This window comes from Sinocyclocheilus grahami, unplaced genomic scaffold, assembly GCF_001515645.1.
Source record: "Sinocyclocheilus grahami isolate Dianchi unplaced genomic scaffold, SAMN03320097.WGS_v1.1 scaffold679.1, whole genome shotgun sequence".
NCBI lineage: Eukaryota > Metazoa > Chordata > Actinopteri > Cypriniformes > Cyprinidae > Sinocyclocheilus > Sinocyclocheilus grahami.
The window spans coordinates 81,846-97,574 of NW_015505858.1; the positions used below are offsets into that span (position 1 = coordinate 81,846).

Here is a 15,729-nt window from a genome sequence, read left to right on the forward strand (position 1 = left end):
ACGAGTGCTTGCGGTGTTCGGCCAATCACAATGCACTGGGTCAGCTGGCCAATAAGAGCAGACTGTGCTTGTCGGAAGGAGGGACTTTGTAGAAAACGAAGCGTTTGAGAGAGGCGGGGCATAGAGGACCTACAATAATGTACAGTATTTGAAAAATAATGTGTTTTTTTAACATTAAAGCATGTCAACATATTCTGTTACACCAAATACACCAAATAATGATCTTTTAAAAAAGCATCATATGACCCCTTTAAGAAACAATTAATGTAACCTCTAAAATGAAAAAGGTCATTTAAATGTCAAATCCAAAAATACTGTAATTAAGGTATACCATTTAAAACCTGACATTTACAAGTAAAACTCTTGTCCTGACAACACCGTTCAAGTTTTAAGCTAAAATCTACTATTTCATATCTGACTTTAGTATTCTGTATGTCAGCTTGGTTTTGACTTCACTTGCTTACGAAACTGCTGTAACAATTATGTGATAACATTTGAGTTTTAGTGTAGAGACAAAAATTCAGATTTGTGACATTTGTGTAATTGGACTTTTGTCTTAAAACCTTACAGTTACTTTGCTTTCTATTTCATAATTATTCACATTAATTTTTATATAAATAAGATTTTGCTGATAGAACTGTAAGCTGGCTAGTCTCCTTTCAACAAAAGCTGAAATTCCGCGCCAAACAGAACAGCTAGTTCCGGTCCCTGCGCTTGGCTTTGTGTGTTTCCCGCCAGTACGCCACTTTGGTGCCACCTTTTTCGTGACGTAACTCGTCAGAACGCCTTGTGGACCAATAAGCGGGTCGGAAAATTGAGTGAGGGTGGGGTCTGAGTTCAGCGCGAGGCAGGGCTAGAGGTTTTGCCGCGAAATCCAGTGCGCGTGTTGCAGGGAAGACACCCTGTTGTTTCTGATCTACACAGTGTTATAGCAGCATTTAAGCTTAGCATTGAAAGCACTTATTTAAGTAATATCGTATTGATCGTTTATTACAAGGAGTCAGAATATTAGCAGGATGTCGGGGTTTGATGATCCAGGAGTTTATTACAGTGACAGTTTTGGAGGAGGTGAAGGCATCGGTGATGAGGGGGTCGTGAAACGCAGCCAGATCAAAAAGAAGTTCCGTGAGTTTTTGAGACAATTCCGAGTCGGCACCGATCGCACCGGATTCACCTACAAATACAGGTATTGCGATATCACGGGGCTTTTTTTTCTTGCGTCTTAGTGGTTCTTTTTCTCACAGTGACAAAACACGTTTTGCATAACAAGTACCTATATTTTGTCTGTGTTAATCATTGGCTATTATTTGTTATTATATCCGATCTTTGTCCCGTGTTAAATTTGTTGCAGATTCGCCTTTAACTTATGTCCGATTCGCGAACGCATTGTTTTTTTGAGTGATTCGGTTGAATCGATTCATAGCATGTTGGGCTATCGTCTTCGCAAAACGTTTCTCACGTACTTGCTGGTGTGCATCATAACCATAAATATATATATATTTTAACTACACAAATTGAATTCTGCGAGCAAATGAGTTGGTTGCACTAGCGAAGCGGGGAATCGTTTTGAATCGGTTCAATGAACCGATTTGTTCGAAGGAACCGATTCATTTTAAACGAATGATTTCCCAACTCCATTTTCCCTAATATAATGAACAATACCTTATTAAACCTAGATAGACATCTTTGTTTATATTGTTTTAATGCTTTAGAACACTGCTAATTGTGTTTTTTGGTTTCCAGAGATGAACTCAAGAGGCACTATACTTTGGGAGAGTACTGGATTGAGGTGGAGATGGAGGATTTGGCCAGTTTTGATGAAGATCTGTCAGACTGTCTGTATAAACTACCTACTGAGAACTTGCCTTTGGTAAGGACACACTTGCAAAAATAACTTTCCATATAAATATTGGAAATCTTACTGAAGTTGTGTTGGATCTGTTTACAGCATACAATTAAAAATAATTATTTATTATATTTTATTGTTTTTTATGTTTATTTTGAACTAAGAAATACACATTTGTTTTTACACATTTAATGTAATACTCTACTTTTTTTTTCAGGTTCATTACAGACTTCTAATTTATTATGAAGTGTTTATCACTTTCCAGCATGGTGTATTATATTTATGAAATGCGTAAGTGCCACTTGAACATCAGCGGTTTGTTAATTTGACATTGATTGATTGACAGCTGGAGGAGGCGGCGCAGGAAGTGGCTGATGAGGTCACGCGTCCGCGGCCAGCAGGAGAAGAGACTGTGCAGGACATACAGGTCATGCTGAAGAGCGACGCCCACCCGGCCTCCATCCGTAACCTGAAAGTGAGGAAATAAACTCCTAATAAGACCATTCGAAATTAAATCAGATGCAAATCGGCATTTTTTTTTACTCTACTTCTAGCTTTGTGTTTTTGTGCCTTAGTGTGCCACGTTCATACTTCTATATTAAGTTTATAAGTGTTTTTTCTGCCTGTCTCTGTCATCTTTTGCAGTCGGAGCAGGTGTCACGTCTCGTGAAGATTCCCGGTATTATCATATCCTCTACGGCTGTGAGGGCCAAAGCCACCAAAGTGTGTCTTCAGTGCCGCGGATGCAGAGCAGTTATCAGCAACATCCCTCTGCCACCGGGACTGCAGGGTTACGCTCTGCCCCGCAAGTGCAACACGTTAGTGTTTTGCAAAATACTTGCTTCATTCTGTTTAGAAATACTGTAGCACTAATTCAGTATATGCTTGAATGACAATGAACTTGAATACAATTACATCTTAATACAGAATAAGTGTAGCATGTTTTTTGTTTTTTTGTCCCACAGTGAGCAGGCGGGCCGTGTCAAGTGTCCCGTGGATCCGTATTTCATTATTCCGGACAAATGCGTGTGTGTGGATTTCCAAACTCTGCGTCTGCAAGAAGCTCCTGATGCTGTTCCACACGGAGAGATGCCACGACACATGCAGCTCTACTGCGACCGGTACAAGTTGTCACATGATGAAGAAATGATTTTTTTTTTTTGTCTGTAAACTGTTTTGTATGTGTTATGGCTTGAGTGCATGCATTCACTGCATTATGAATAGAATTCAGCAGTTACAATGTCAATTAAAAATATTTCTAAGCAAAGCTGGAGCAGAACCATTGCGCATCTCCAAGCGTATCTGAACTAATCATTTGATTGAATGATTCAATGACATGTTCATAAAGAAACTTGCTGAATTTGAAACTGCATGCTGTTCTTACTATTTATACTGTGTCTTTTTATGACAGAAATTATGATAATTATAGCATGTCAGTATGCTGTTCTGATTTCAGCAAGTTACTTGCTTATTTTCTGAATGAATCGGCTGTTTTGAATGAATGGTTTGACTAAAAGGATGGTTCACCCAAAGATGGAAAAATGTCCTCATTTTAATTGCCTCATGTCATTCCAAGCTGGTATGTCTGTCTTCTGTGGACCCCAAAGCAAGTGATTTTGAAGAATGTTAGTTCCGAGAGAGTTTCAGTTCAGTATGGTCAAATAATCCAGTGGAAATCAATGGGAACCAAAACTGTTCTGTTCTGCAGAAAGAAAGAAATGCATGCAGTTTTGGTACAACGAGAGGGTAAATGATGACCCATGTTTCATTTTAGGTGAAATATTCTTTGAAGAACTTTGTGCACTTTAAGATGCATATTTTACCTTTGTGAACCTCAATGAATCATTCATTAAGACAGGGATTTTTCCTGCCACCTAGTGGATGTTTTAGTTGCATATTTAAAGTGTCATTTCATTTGGTTAAATTTGAGGTTTTACTTTTTTTTTTTTTTTTTTAATTCAAGTGTAATGTATATGCATTTATGCCAGCTGTGGACTGCATTAAATAGTAAATATACCTAAATGCCACTTCAGATGTAGCTATTTTGCCACCTCTGCTTTGCAAATATGACTTGTCGATACTGGTTTAATTTGATTGGTAATAGCCTATGTCTTGTTTTTTTTGACACCGTGTACATTGAACACTGTAATCCAGAAATGAAAGGCACAGAACAAAAACCGGCAGAAATGTTTTTTTCGTAGCAGTAGTTTTTGTATATTGAAATGAAATTTGATTCTAAATTTAAAATCTTTTTTAAATCAAGTCATAACCCCAATAATCAAATCATGAGATTTCAAGACCTTAATTTTTTGCCACTTTTCCATTCCCAGGTACTTATGCGACCGTGTAGTACCAGGAAACAGAGTAACTGTCATGGGCATCTACTCCATCAAGAAGGTGGCGCAGACCAAGGCCAAAGGTCGTGATAAGGGAGCAGGTGTGGGCATCCGAGCAGCGTACCTGCGTGTTGTCGGCATTGAAGTGGATACTGAAGGAGCAGGTGAGCATGGGACTAAACTAATGGGTTTTTTTTTGGTTGAAAACAGCATGTCTTTAGCCATTCTCATGTCCTTCTCACCGTCTTTCAGGCCGTGGAGCCTCTGGTTCAGTTTCTCCTCAGGAGGAAGAGGAGTTGAGGGCTCTGGCTTCCTCTCCCTCCGTCTATGACTCGCTCGCTCGCTCTCTGGCTCCATCCATCTACGGTAGTGACGACCTGAAAAAAGCCATAGTGTGCCTTCTGTTTGGGGGCTCCAGAAAGAGGTAAACATAGAAAACAGAAACTGCCTCCTCTTCCCAGCTTGTGTGTTTTTGCCATCTTTCTAATTGGCATGGAACTGTTTTCGTTAGGTTGCCAGATGGTTTGACACGCAGGGGTGATATAAACTTGTTGATGTTGGGAGATCCAGGCACAGCCAAGTCACAGTTGCTGAAGTTTGTGGAGAGATGTTCTCCGATTGGGGTAAGACTGTGACAAAGATGCACCATCATATTCTTGCCTTCATTCCATTCGAATGAATTTTTTCATACATGCTACACAAAAAGAGATGTTTTGTAAAATTATAATGTTATATATAATTTTTTTTAATGTGTAATATGTACAGTGGGTACGGAAAGTATTCAGACCCTCTTAAATTTTCACTCTTTGTTATATTGCAGCCATTTGCTAAAATCATTTAAGTTAATTTTTTTTCCTCAATGTACACACAGCACCCCATATTGACAGAAAAACACAGAATTGTTGACATTTTTGCAGATTTATTAAAAAAGAAAAACTGAAATATCACATGGTCCTAAGTATTCAGACCCTTTGCTCAGTATTTAGTAGAAGCACCCTTTTGATCTAATACAGCCATGAGTCTTTTTGGGAAAGACCCAACAAGTTTTTCACACCTGGATTTGAGGATCCTCTGCCATTCCTCCTTGCAGAGCCTCTCCAGTTCTGGCAGGTTGGGTTGTGTACATTAATGAGGAAAAAAAATTTACTTAAATGATTTTAGCAAATGGCTGAAATATAACAAAGTGAAAAATGTAAGGGGGTCTGAATACTTTCCGTACCCACTGTATATATTAGGGATGTACGATATTGGATTTTTGCCGATATTTTTCAACTCATTTTGGCCGATAGATGATGACGATACCGATATGTTTTCTTTTGTTTGGAAACAACCCCAAGTCTCTCCTGTGCAGAAATGATAAACAAATTATTTTTAATTTTGGTTCGTTTTTAACAAAAACTTAATTGTTAGAATTCAATAATAATGATGAACTAAATATCAAGAACTGAATTTTATTTATTTTTTTTCTTCAGAAAGATGCAGTGGTAATATTATATTACAATTTAACATTTGTAGATGGTCTAAGGCAAAAGAGTTTTAAAAATTCTGAAAATCTTTTATAGCTTCTGACCTTATAATTAAATCAAAACACACTCATGATTTTATGATATTGATACTGCTTTATTTATTCAGAAACACAAGTTTTTTAGTGATATGTGTGTTTTACTTTCATTTTATTACAAGTAGGCCAACAGCGCCCCCCCTATGCAAATACAACACTTACCGAACAGGCATTCGGACCCGGGGGAGGCAGCCGCTGCTGATACTGCAAGCGCTAGAAACTGTTGACTCTTATCATGCACCGAATGCATCATCTTGTACGTGCGTTCTCAAATGAAATGCAGCAATCCAAAACAGCGACTCTAATCATCATTCAGGCAAAAGTTAGTTTCAAGAGTGACCACGCTGCTCACGTGATCTAATCGCTAAAACATTCTGAGCACATGTGAGTTAATCCTCTTATTGGCAAGACATATCGGCATAATTTTTCATATCGGGCCGATGCCTATATTTACATTTTAAGCCATTATCGGCTGATTCCGATATCTGTCCGATAATATCGTGCATCCCTAGCATATATACATGTATGTATACAGTGTTTACGGCTTTGGGGAGGGTTCTGAAATTATAATTTTTTTTGATTTGATTCATCAAAAAGCATTTCTAATTAATTAAAATCATGAAACTTAAACAATTTAACATCAATTTATTAAAACTTTAACAAATACTTCATGGTTAGGGCCCTATGAAATGTTTTATTTTTTCCAACCTTTTGTGTTGTTACCAAATTCTGTTTTAGCATGTCTAATTTATTCTTACAATAGCCTTTTTGCTCAGAAATTCTGTTGTGTATTAAAAAATGTAAGGCATAACATTCATTTAATCTATCTTTTAAGTAATGAAAGTTAGACCGATATCGATATATCGGCTGATATTCTTTGTTTAGGCTATAGTACAGTCAAAAGTTTGGACACCCTTCCCATTTGTCTGTCCAAACTTTTGACTGGTACTGTATATAGCCTACATAAACCGAATATATATACATAAACACATTTTTTGCAATGATGACTCAAATGTGGTGATCAAACGCTTATAATGATGTGACAAACAGGCCTATGTAGTGGAGGCAGGGTATTTAACCAACTTTATTATTCAAAATGAGTCTGACATCAGTGCACTTAACCGTAAACTTCACTTCAATTGTTATAAATAACTTAACACAAATAGAACAAAATATATATCTTGAATTAAGAAATTAAACAAGGTAACTGTGTTGGGCAAGCTACTGCCAAACCAACAGGGGCAGGTTTATGCAGGAAGCACAGCTTTTCCAAATGTAAACATCTAAAACGAGTAAATAATAATAATTAATAATATTTTTTCACAAATTCTGTGTTGTGTATTTTCTGGTAATCAAATAAACATGCGGAATATGAGGATTCGTATTTAAATAAGTCTTTTTGCAGTTTAATATTCACAGACAGTCTACATACAGTGTATATATGTGTATATATATATATATGTGTGTGTGTACTGACCTGTTTTTTATTTATTCATCAAAAATAAGACCAATTCCATGAAATTCTGCATTATACAGTCGATTCCGTTTTTAAGACTGGATTTCGCGATTCCATTCATGTTTTCTGCATCGCGGAAATCATTGGGCCCTACTAATGTAGCAAACAAATATAAGCTCATTGTGAGAGTAAAAGACGGGGGACATTGTTATTTATTTACTTGGCATTGAGTCTCTCCAACTAGGATAAAGGCATACTAGCAAAAAGATACAAACTTTTCAATCTGCTATGTTACTGACTGTACTGACAAACTATGCTGACACCGTGTCTGCGACGCGACAAAGTGACCGTTGAAAATCATTTGAACTTTGTGTCCGCACGAGGCATCAGTTTACTGCATTCAGTGTAGACAACATCACTGATTATAATGGGTTCTATTCTACACCGGACACGAGCGATATGATGTGATAAGCATGAGTTCTGGGCCACGGCGTGACTGGTAATCACCAGCAATGAGTGGCCGCAACAGGCTTTAATGCGCCGCAGACGCGTGCTGTGATCCGCAGATCAGCTCTAGTCTCTAACGTCACTGAATCTGCTGTTAAAAATGAACCATCCATTCATTATATCATCATGCAAAACTAAGAATTAGAATCATTGTAATGTGATGATCACATTTAGGTGTGGGTGGGTGGCGGGCGGATAATTTGAAGCAGCAGACTTGGGTGAGGTTTGAGCTTATCCGCACATCTCTACACTACACTAACCTGGGTCACCAGTAGCAAACAATGGAGCGCACTCTGCTGGACAAACTAAATAATTACGCCATTCAGAAGCATTTAATCTGTGTTATGTTCTGTAAAAAAAAATTAATATCGGCGGCATATTCACCGATATATCTGCGACAGGCTTATATCGGCTGATAATATCGGTAAAACGATATATCGATCTGGCTCTAATTTTTACCGCTCCAGAAGTGGCATCTAGTGGCAAAAAATGAATTAGCATTTTCATTCAGACCAAGTATTCAAGTTTTCCCAGGTCTGCGAGAGCAACAAGTGGGCGGGCAATATGCTAATGTTTCATGTTGACGTCAACATGAAATGGCTTGGGAGTCGTTTTAAAAATGACTCATTTCAATGATTCAGAGTTGACTCTTTCTTTTGAGAGACAATAACTTTATACACGGTGCACTTTCAGATTTAAAACTTTGCAGGATGTTTTCATTCACTTAGAGCTGTGTTACAGACTGCATGAAAGGTCATTTTCAAAAATCCATAATAGGGGCACTTTAAATGTAAATTGTGTGTGTATATATATATATATATATATATATATATATATATATATATATAGCAAAGTAGGATATGTATGTTGATTACTTATAATGTGGCATGCGTTATATTTTATCATTATAATACATGTCATATTATTACATATCATAAATTGTATTATGAATACTTAATCTAGGGGATGCAATATATTTTATCATAATTTTATATATTTATTTAATATAGGATTGTGACAGTGTATGTATTTCAATATTTTTGACATTCAGTATGTTTTAGTTTTATAATTATAATTTTCATATAGTGATAAATGTGAGTGTGTGCGCTTTGTCTTCACTTACATAAATGTTTCCTATGATGGAGAGTCTGCATTAAAGTGATTGTCTCTGTTAGGTCTACACGTCTGGTAAGGGCAGCAGTGCTGCTGGTTTGACAGCCTCAGTGCTGCGAGACCCCAACACTCGTGGTTTCGTCATGGAGGGTGGTGCCATGGTGCTGGCTGATGGAGGAGTGGTCTGCATTGATGAGTTTGACAAGGTTGGACTTCTAAGCATTCTGGATTTCCAGAACATGCGTGTCGTGTTCTTGCAGTCTTATGAAATGCTTTGGGCTTTATGCTGAACTATTGCTTTCTTTTTTGATAGATGAGAGAAGATGACAGGGTCGCCATCCATGAGGCCATGGAGCAGCAGACCATTTCTATTGCAAAGGTACCAGGCATTTTCACTTGATTGCATTAACCAATAGAAATCCACTTTCTTCAGCTTACGTTCTCGTTAGACTGATTAATTTCTTTGATTAACGTTTGTGTGTTCACCTCAAGGCTGGCATCACCACCACTCTGAACTCCCGCTGCTCTGTATTGGCCGCTGCCAACTCTGTGTTCGGCCGCTGGGATGATACAAAAGGAGAGGACAACATTGACTTCATGCCCACTATTCTGTCTCGATTTGACATGATCTTCATCATCAAAGACCATCATGACCAACAACGAGACATGGTGGCTGAACAAAACGACCACTGCTTACGGATTCCATTGAAGAGTTTGATTTTACATGAACTAATGCACTGTGTGTTTTTCTTTAGACTTTGGCCCGGCACGTGATGAACGTTCACCTGAGCGCTCAGACGCAGACGGAGGGTGTCGAGGGAGAGATTCCTCTGGCCACGCTGAAGAAATATGTCGCCTACTGCAGAACGTAAGTCTGGATCATAGTCTATAAACACTGTGTGAAATAGCATTCATCTGTGTTTGTATATCAAAATAATAATGCATTAACTCACACAGGAAATGTGGACCTCGTCTGTCTGCGGCTGCCGCAGAGAAACTGAAGAACAGGTACGTGCTGATGAGGAGCGGAGCGAAGGAACATGAGAGAGAGACCGACAGACGTGTGTCCATCCCCATCACTGTCAGGTGAGCACTCTATTCACTGTTATGACACCTGCCTTTACTCATTTTGTTCCTAGATGTATATTTATACATCCTGCATGTAGTTATGTAATTATTTACAGTATACACTTGTTGATGTTAACTAGTTGGTGGTCTGTCGTCCTGCAGGCAGCTTGAGGCTGTGGTGCGCATTGCAGAGTCTCTCGCTAAGATGAAGCTGCAGCCCATTGCAGGAGAGGAAGAGGTGGACGAGTCTCTGAGACTCTTCCAGGTGTCCACGCTGGACGCGGCTCTGTCCGGCAGTCTGTCCGGTGAGTGTGTTGGTCTTTCAGGCCGGGAATAAACTGCAGTATTATCACAGTAGATTTCTTATGGAGGACTAGGAGTGCCGCTTAAAACAATTTCATTTGATTGCCAGATCAATTTATTAAATCAAAAATAATAATCTGTTTTGGGGAAAAAATAATTTTATATATATAATATTTAAAAAAAAAAAAAGGTAGTGGGTCAGTTCTCCCAAGTTGACAAATCCTCAATTATGTTAGCCTGCAAAAATGACTACAAGCCACATTAAAGGGGTCATATGATGCTTTTTTTAAAGATCATTATTTTGTGTATTTGGTGTAACCGAATATGTTGACGTGCTTTAATGTTCAAAAAACACATTATTTTTCAAATACTGTACATTACTGTTTGTCCTCTATGCCCCGCCTCTCTCAAACGCTTAGTTTTCTACAAAGCCCCCTCCTTTGACAAGCGCAGTCTGCTCTGATTGGGCAGCTGACCCAGTGCATTGTGATTGGCCGAACACTGCAAGCACGCGTCGGAAATGTAACGCCCCTTACCATAATCGCGAGTGTCAGATTTCAAAGTAAATATCAAGACAGTTAATAATGTCGTTAGTTTTACCATCAGTTCAAGTCCGAAAGGGCAACAGAGTCGCGTGACAGACACAGTGATGATGCAGTACACAAGCCGTGGTTAAGACAGCTGACGTGCTATGATTTCTGACAGACAGTTCACTCTCCTGTGATGTGACCCTGTTCCCCTCACACACACACACACACACACGCGACACGTCACTCTGCACTGCGCAAAACTCCGCATTTGAACAGTCAATAGCAAATACTTAAACTAGTAACAAAACATACGTACAGTCGCTGATTCAGAAGCGCCAGATTGTCTTTCAGTGGAAAATTGAATTTGATTGTCAGGTCTGTGGCAAAGTAAAGATATGGTCATGTATGGTCAACATAATAAAGCATTTAAGAAATTATTTGTCTCTCTTAGCAAAAAAGACAAATCAGTGTTGAACGTAAAAAATAGCTTTATTGCATTTCACAGAAATACATTGAAAGCCGTTACAAAGGTAAATGAGCATTTTAAAAAGGTGAGCGTTAACATACTTTTCTCAAACTATTTGAAAATTCACACTTTTTTTTTTTAAATTACTTGCACCTGATTTATTACTGGGTGCATGTTTTATAATATCCATGATTAATGTTTATTAAAGATCAGCCTGTAGATTTGACCTCGTCGTCATAGAATAAAGACGTTAAAAATGGTCGAAAATCTTATGAATTAAAAAGCATAAACTCCCATTCCAACAGTTGCCAAAGTGATTCCCACACCCAATGCGAACTGTAGCAATGGAGAGCTGGAGAAGGTTTTTGACTCCGTTTTGGTTGCAGCGTCATTTCCTTGGTCACCTAAACAAAAGCAAAATAGTATCATTATCTTGTATATTTACGGTTTCAAAGCATTTAATGATCGTATTTCTTGAAACTCACTTGAAGCTTCCTCTGTGATGCTCAGCATTTTCTGAAGATCATCAAAAACCTGTTTGAAATGACAAATACAAACATTACGTCAACCTTTAAAGTCTCACCTCTTCCTTTTCTATATATCTAAAAAATGTGGGGTTTGTAAGAAAGAAAAAAAAAGTGACAAGTCGAGTTTACCAAGGCTGTATTTATTTGATCAAAAATACAGTAATACTGTACATATTCTTACCATTTAAAATAACTTCTATTTGAATATATATTTAAAATGTAATTTATTCCTGTGATTTCAAAGCTGAATTTTCAGCATCATTACTCCAGTCTTCAGAGTCACATTAAATTATGCCGATTTGCTGCTCAAGAAACATTTTGCATTATTATTGTTGAAAACCGTTAATTTTTTTTTGGAAACTGGGATTTTGTTTTTTCAGAATTATTTGATGAATAGACAGTTCAAAAGAACAGCATTTATTTGAAACGTGTATCTTTTGTAATGTAACTGTCTTTACTGCGACTTCTGATCAAACGGATGCATCCTTGCTACATAAAAGTATGAATTTCTTTTATGTGAGTGTAAGATGTCATTGCTCACCTCGATGTTGAACTCAAAAGCTCTGGTGGCCTCGTCAAGCACTTCCCGTCTCTGCTGCTCTGTTAACTCGATGCTGTTCATTCTGCTCCTGTACAGCTGCTTGAATCTGTTGGGGCTCGTCACTCCAGGAAACAAGAAGAACAAAACTCCCTTGTTGCCACTCAGTCCCAAAGATTTCTGGGTAATTTTGCCCAGCACTTGTCCTCCTGACAAATCACCAAGATAGCGCGTATATGCATGCGCCACCAGGAGATCCGGGCAGTTCTTGCCAATCTAAAGGGGAACCGAGAGCACAGAGTTAGAATGAGAATCACTGGAACGTAAATGCAATTTCATTTCCTTAAAGAGATTGTTCTCAGACTCGCCTCTCTCAATCTCTGGGTGTATCTGTGAGTGGCAGCAGGCACTGTTACTCTCTCTCTCCAGTGGGGTCCGAAGAAGTGCTCCAGGTCCAGCTCCAGAGACTCCAGTCTGGCCAGCTCCTGAGGGAAATAGATGGGCTGAACCGCAGGATGATCGGCGTTCCTGTCCAGCTCTTCCTCGAGCGCTCGGTAGATCTCATACAGAGAACACAGCAGGAGCTGGAAACATACATTTACATAGTTAAAGATAGCTTTTAGTACTTAAAAAAATTACTGTGGCTGTACTTCAGACGTCTTCAGGGATAGTCCCCCCCCCCCCATAAAAACAAAAGAGAAAAATGTATCAATTTACTCCACCTCAAGCTGTGCCAAATGTGTAGCATGGAAGCCAACTGTTTGGTTACCAACATTATTCAAAATATCTTTTGTTATTAATTGTTATAAATGTAACTCTTTTGTGATCAACAGAAGAAACTCAAAAAATAATTTTCCGCAATGGTACAAAATATCTTCCCCTCTCAATATAAAAAGTACCAAGTTTGGGCTTGGTAAGATTTTTTTTTTTTTTTTTCAAGTCAAGTTCAAAACAGAAAACACAGCAATATTACATTCTTACGATTTAAAATAACTTTTCTGTTTTAATATATTTTCAAATGTAATTTATCCCTCTGATCAAAGCTGAATTTTCAGCGTCATTCTCAACTCACTGAGTTACAGGAAATAAAATGTTTTTATAATATAATGGTACAAAATATCTTCCCCTCTCAAAATAAAAAGTACCAAGTTTGGGCTTTGTAAGATTTTTTTTTTTTTTTGACAAGTCAAGTTCAAAACAGAAAACAGCAATATTACATTCTTACGATTTAAAATAACTTTTCTGTTTTAATATATTTTCAAATGTAATTTATCCCTCTGATCAAAGCTGAATTTTCAGCGTCATTCTCAACTCACTGAGTTACAGGAAATAAAATGTTTTTATAATATAATTAGAAATATAAATGTTTACTATTTTTATCCAGTAAATTGATTAATAATCAAAAATAATCGAAGATCAATCAGTTATTAGCCCTTAGATGGAATTACTATGGTAGTTTGATACAAGCCATAGCTCAGAATACTATATTTGTTAAATATACCATTAAATATGCCATGGTATATTTAGAACCCTAAGGTACTTACATAGAACTGCCATGTTACATGTGCTTCCATGATCTTTTGTTGGTTCATATTTGAATGTTCTAAAACATTACTTTAAGTCCTGTTATTGTTTGCTTTATAGTTCATCTGGTACCATTTCTTGATTTTCTGTAGGTTTACCTTGTACTGTGTTTGCGTGATCTGTCCTTTCTGGTAGTTGAGCATCAGTTGTGTGTTCTCAGCTCTGACATGAATGTCTTTGGTGGCTGCTTTTATCTGCTCAGACAGATCACTGGAGGAAACAAGCCACAATCCCTCATTAGCAGTTAACTGAACAGATAAGCTTATGCTGGTAAGAGTCACCCACTCGACTTGTCTTCATTATATCTAGCACTGCAACATCCACTAACGTTACATCTGCAATTGCTACACATCTGCTTCGTATTTTTGGTATGATTTACTTCGGGCTTGAATAGTAGTCATAATTATTATGATGAAATGAATGTGGTTTCATTCAAATATCGCGGCTGTATGAAAAGAAAAAGCATTTTACCTGCCAGTGGCATCTCTTGGTTTGCTTTTCGTGGATTCCATTCCTAAAACAACAGATATTTGTTATCAGATGTCACCATGTGTACCCTGTAACGGATATAAATGAAGTTTTGACATGGTCTTACTTGTGCTGTTGTGTTTCTTGCAGGAGGTCTATCTGTCGTCCTGTATTGCCTTCACAGTGCTCGCTGTGGCTATGGTTTCCCTGACCGCCTCGCTTCATTTTTATACGTTCTCCTTCCTATTTGAGTCACTAGATTTCGCGAGAAGGGAAGTGAAAATGTTGAGGCAGTTCCACATGCTTACACTAACCATGACTGGGCGTTTTTTCGACTGAGAAATCTCAGCAGTTTCTCGCGACTGAGCAATGCGAGTCACGTGAGGTTAAACAAATCCACCAGCATGGCAAGTTGTTTGAATCCGTCTGTTTATAAGGTTATAAAGTGTGTCGAAAAGTATATTATTAAATGTAGTACGTCTTATAAAGTTAAAATGTGTCTGTGTTGTGGGTGTCTTGAGTGTGAACTATGATTTCATGACTGTGCTGTTTAGTTTTTCGCTATTGGTGTTTCTAAACATGACACAGCAGCCAGTGAAGCATTACTACCTTAAAACCTCAAAACCATGACAATGCACACAGTTACTTATTGCCTGAGAAAAGACTACAAGGACTACAAAGTCATTTTTTCCATGCAATTAAAAATACATATTTTATTAAAAAAACAAACAAAAAAAAGATTTTAAATGGATTAAATAAAGAAACAGGAAAATTAAAATAAAGTCCTTAAAAAGAAAATTAACACTTTATATAAATAAATTGTGTTTTTAAAAATTATTTTCTCTTTTATAGTCTCACTATTTTAATTTGTCTACAAACAATGTCCACAATGCACACAATTTAAAAAAAAAATGAAAACATTTTGATGAAAGGTGTTTGATAAGTAGCAAAAATAAATGATACGGGCATGATACATTGTTTTAATGTAACTTTAAAAAAGGGGATAGTAACTAAACTAAACATTCTTTTTATTTTCAGTGTTTATAGAAAATAAAAACAAATGTGACCCTGGACTACAAAACCAGTCATAAGTCGCATGGGTATTATGACTGGTTTTGTGGTCCAGGGTCACATTTGTTTTTATTTTCTATAAACACTGAAAATAAAAAGAATGTTTAGTTTAGTTACTATCCCCTTTTTTAAAGTTACATTAAAACAATGTATCATGCCCGTATCATTTATTTTTGCTACTTATCAAACACCTTTCATCAAAATGTTTTCATTTTTTTTTTAAATTGTGTGCATTGTGGACATTGTTTGTAGACAAATTAAAATAGTGAGACTATAAACAACAGGAATAGCATCAGAGTGGGCGTGAGCTATGTTTGATTTAGCCACGCCTCTCTACTCTCTCATTGGTTCGCTT

The 15,729-nt window shown here is 37.4% G+C and overlaps 2 protein-coding genes across 2 annotated transcripts; one reads left to right on the top strand and one right to left on the bottom strand.

Moving 5' to 3' along the window:
- Positions 1–829: 829 nt before the first annotated feature.
- mcm5 (minichromosome maintenance complex component 5) lies at positions 830–10,224 on the top strand. Its single transcript, XM_016242968.1, has 14 exons — positions 830–1,186; positions 1,744–1,870; positions 2,193–2,321; positions 2,492–2,664; positions 2,812–2,967; positions 4,177–4,346; positions 4,435–4,606; positions 4,694–4,805; positions 8,882–9,025; positions 9,133–9,198; positions 9,312–9,488; positions 9,575–9,687; positions 9,777–9,905; positions 10,050–10,224. The coding sequence occupies exons 1-14, from the start codon at positions 1,017–1,019 to the stop codon at positions 10,222–10,224; spliced, it is 2,013 nt and encodes a 670-aa protein (XP_016098454.1). The 5' UTR covers positions 830–1,016.
- Positions 10,225–11,328: 1,104 nt separating this feature from the next.
- hmox1a (heme oxygenase 1a) lies at positions 11,329–14,677 on the bottom strand. The gene is made up of 7 exons (XM_016242977.1): positions 14,431–14,677; positions 14,307–14,349; positions 13,934–14,045; positions 12,620–12,835; positions 12,255–12,527; positions 11,672–11,720; positions 11,329–11,590 (listed from the first exon to the last, which is right to left on the bottom strand). Exons 2-7 carry the CDS (start codon positions 14,345–14,347, stop codon positions 11,463–11,465), a joined length of 819 nt encoding a protein of 272 aa, XP_016098463.1. The 5' UTR covers positions 14,348–14,349; positions 14,431–14,677; the 3' UTR covers positions 11,329–11,462.
- Between the last annotated feature and the right edge of the window lie 1,052 nt (positions 14,678–15,729).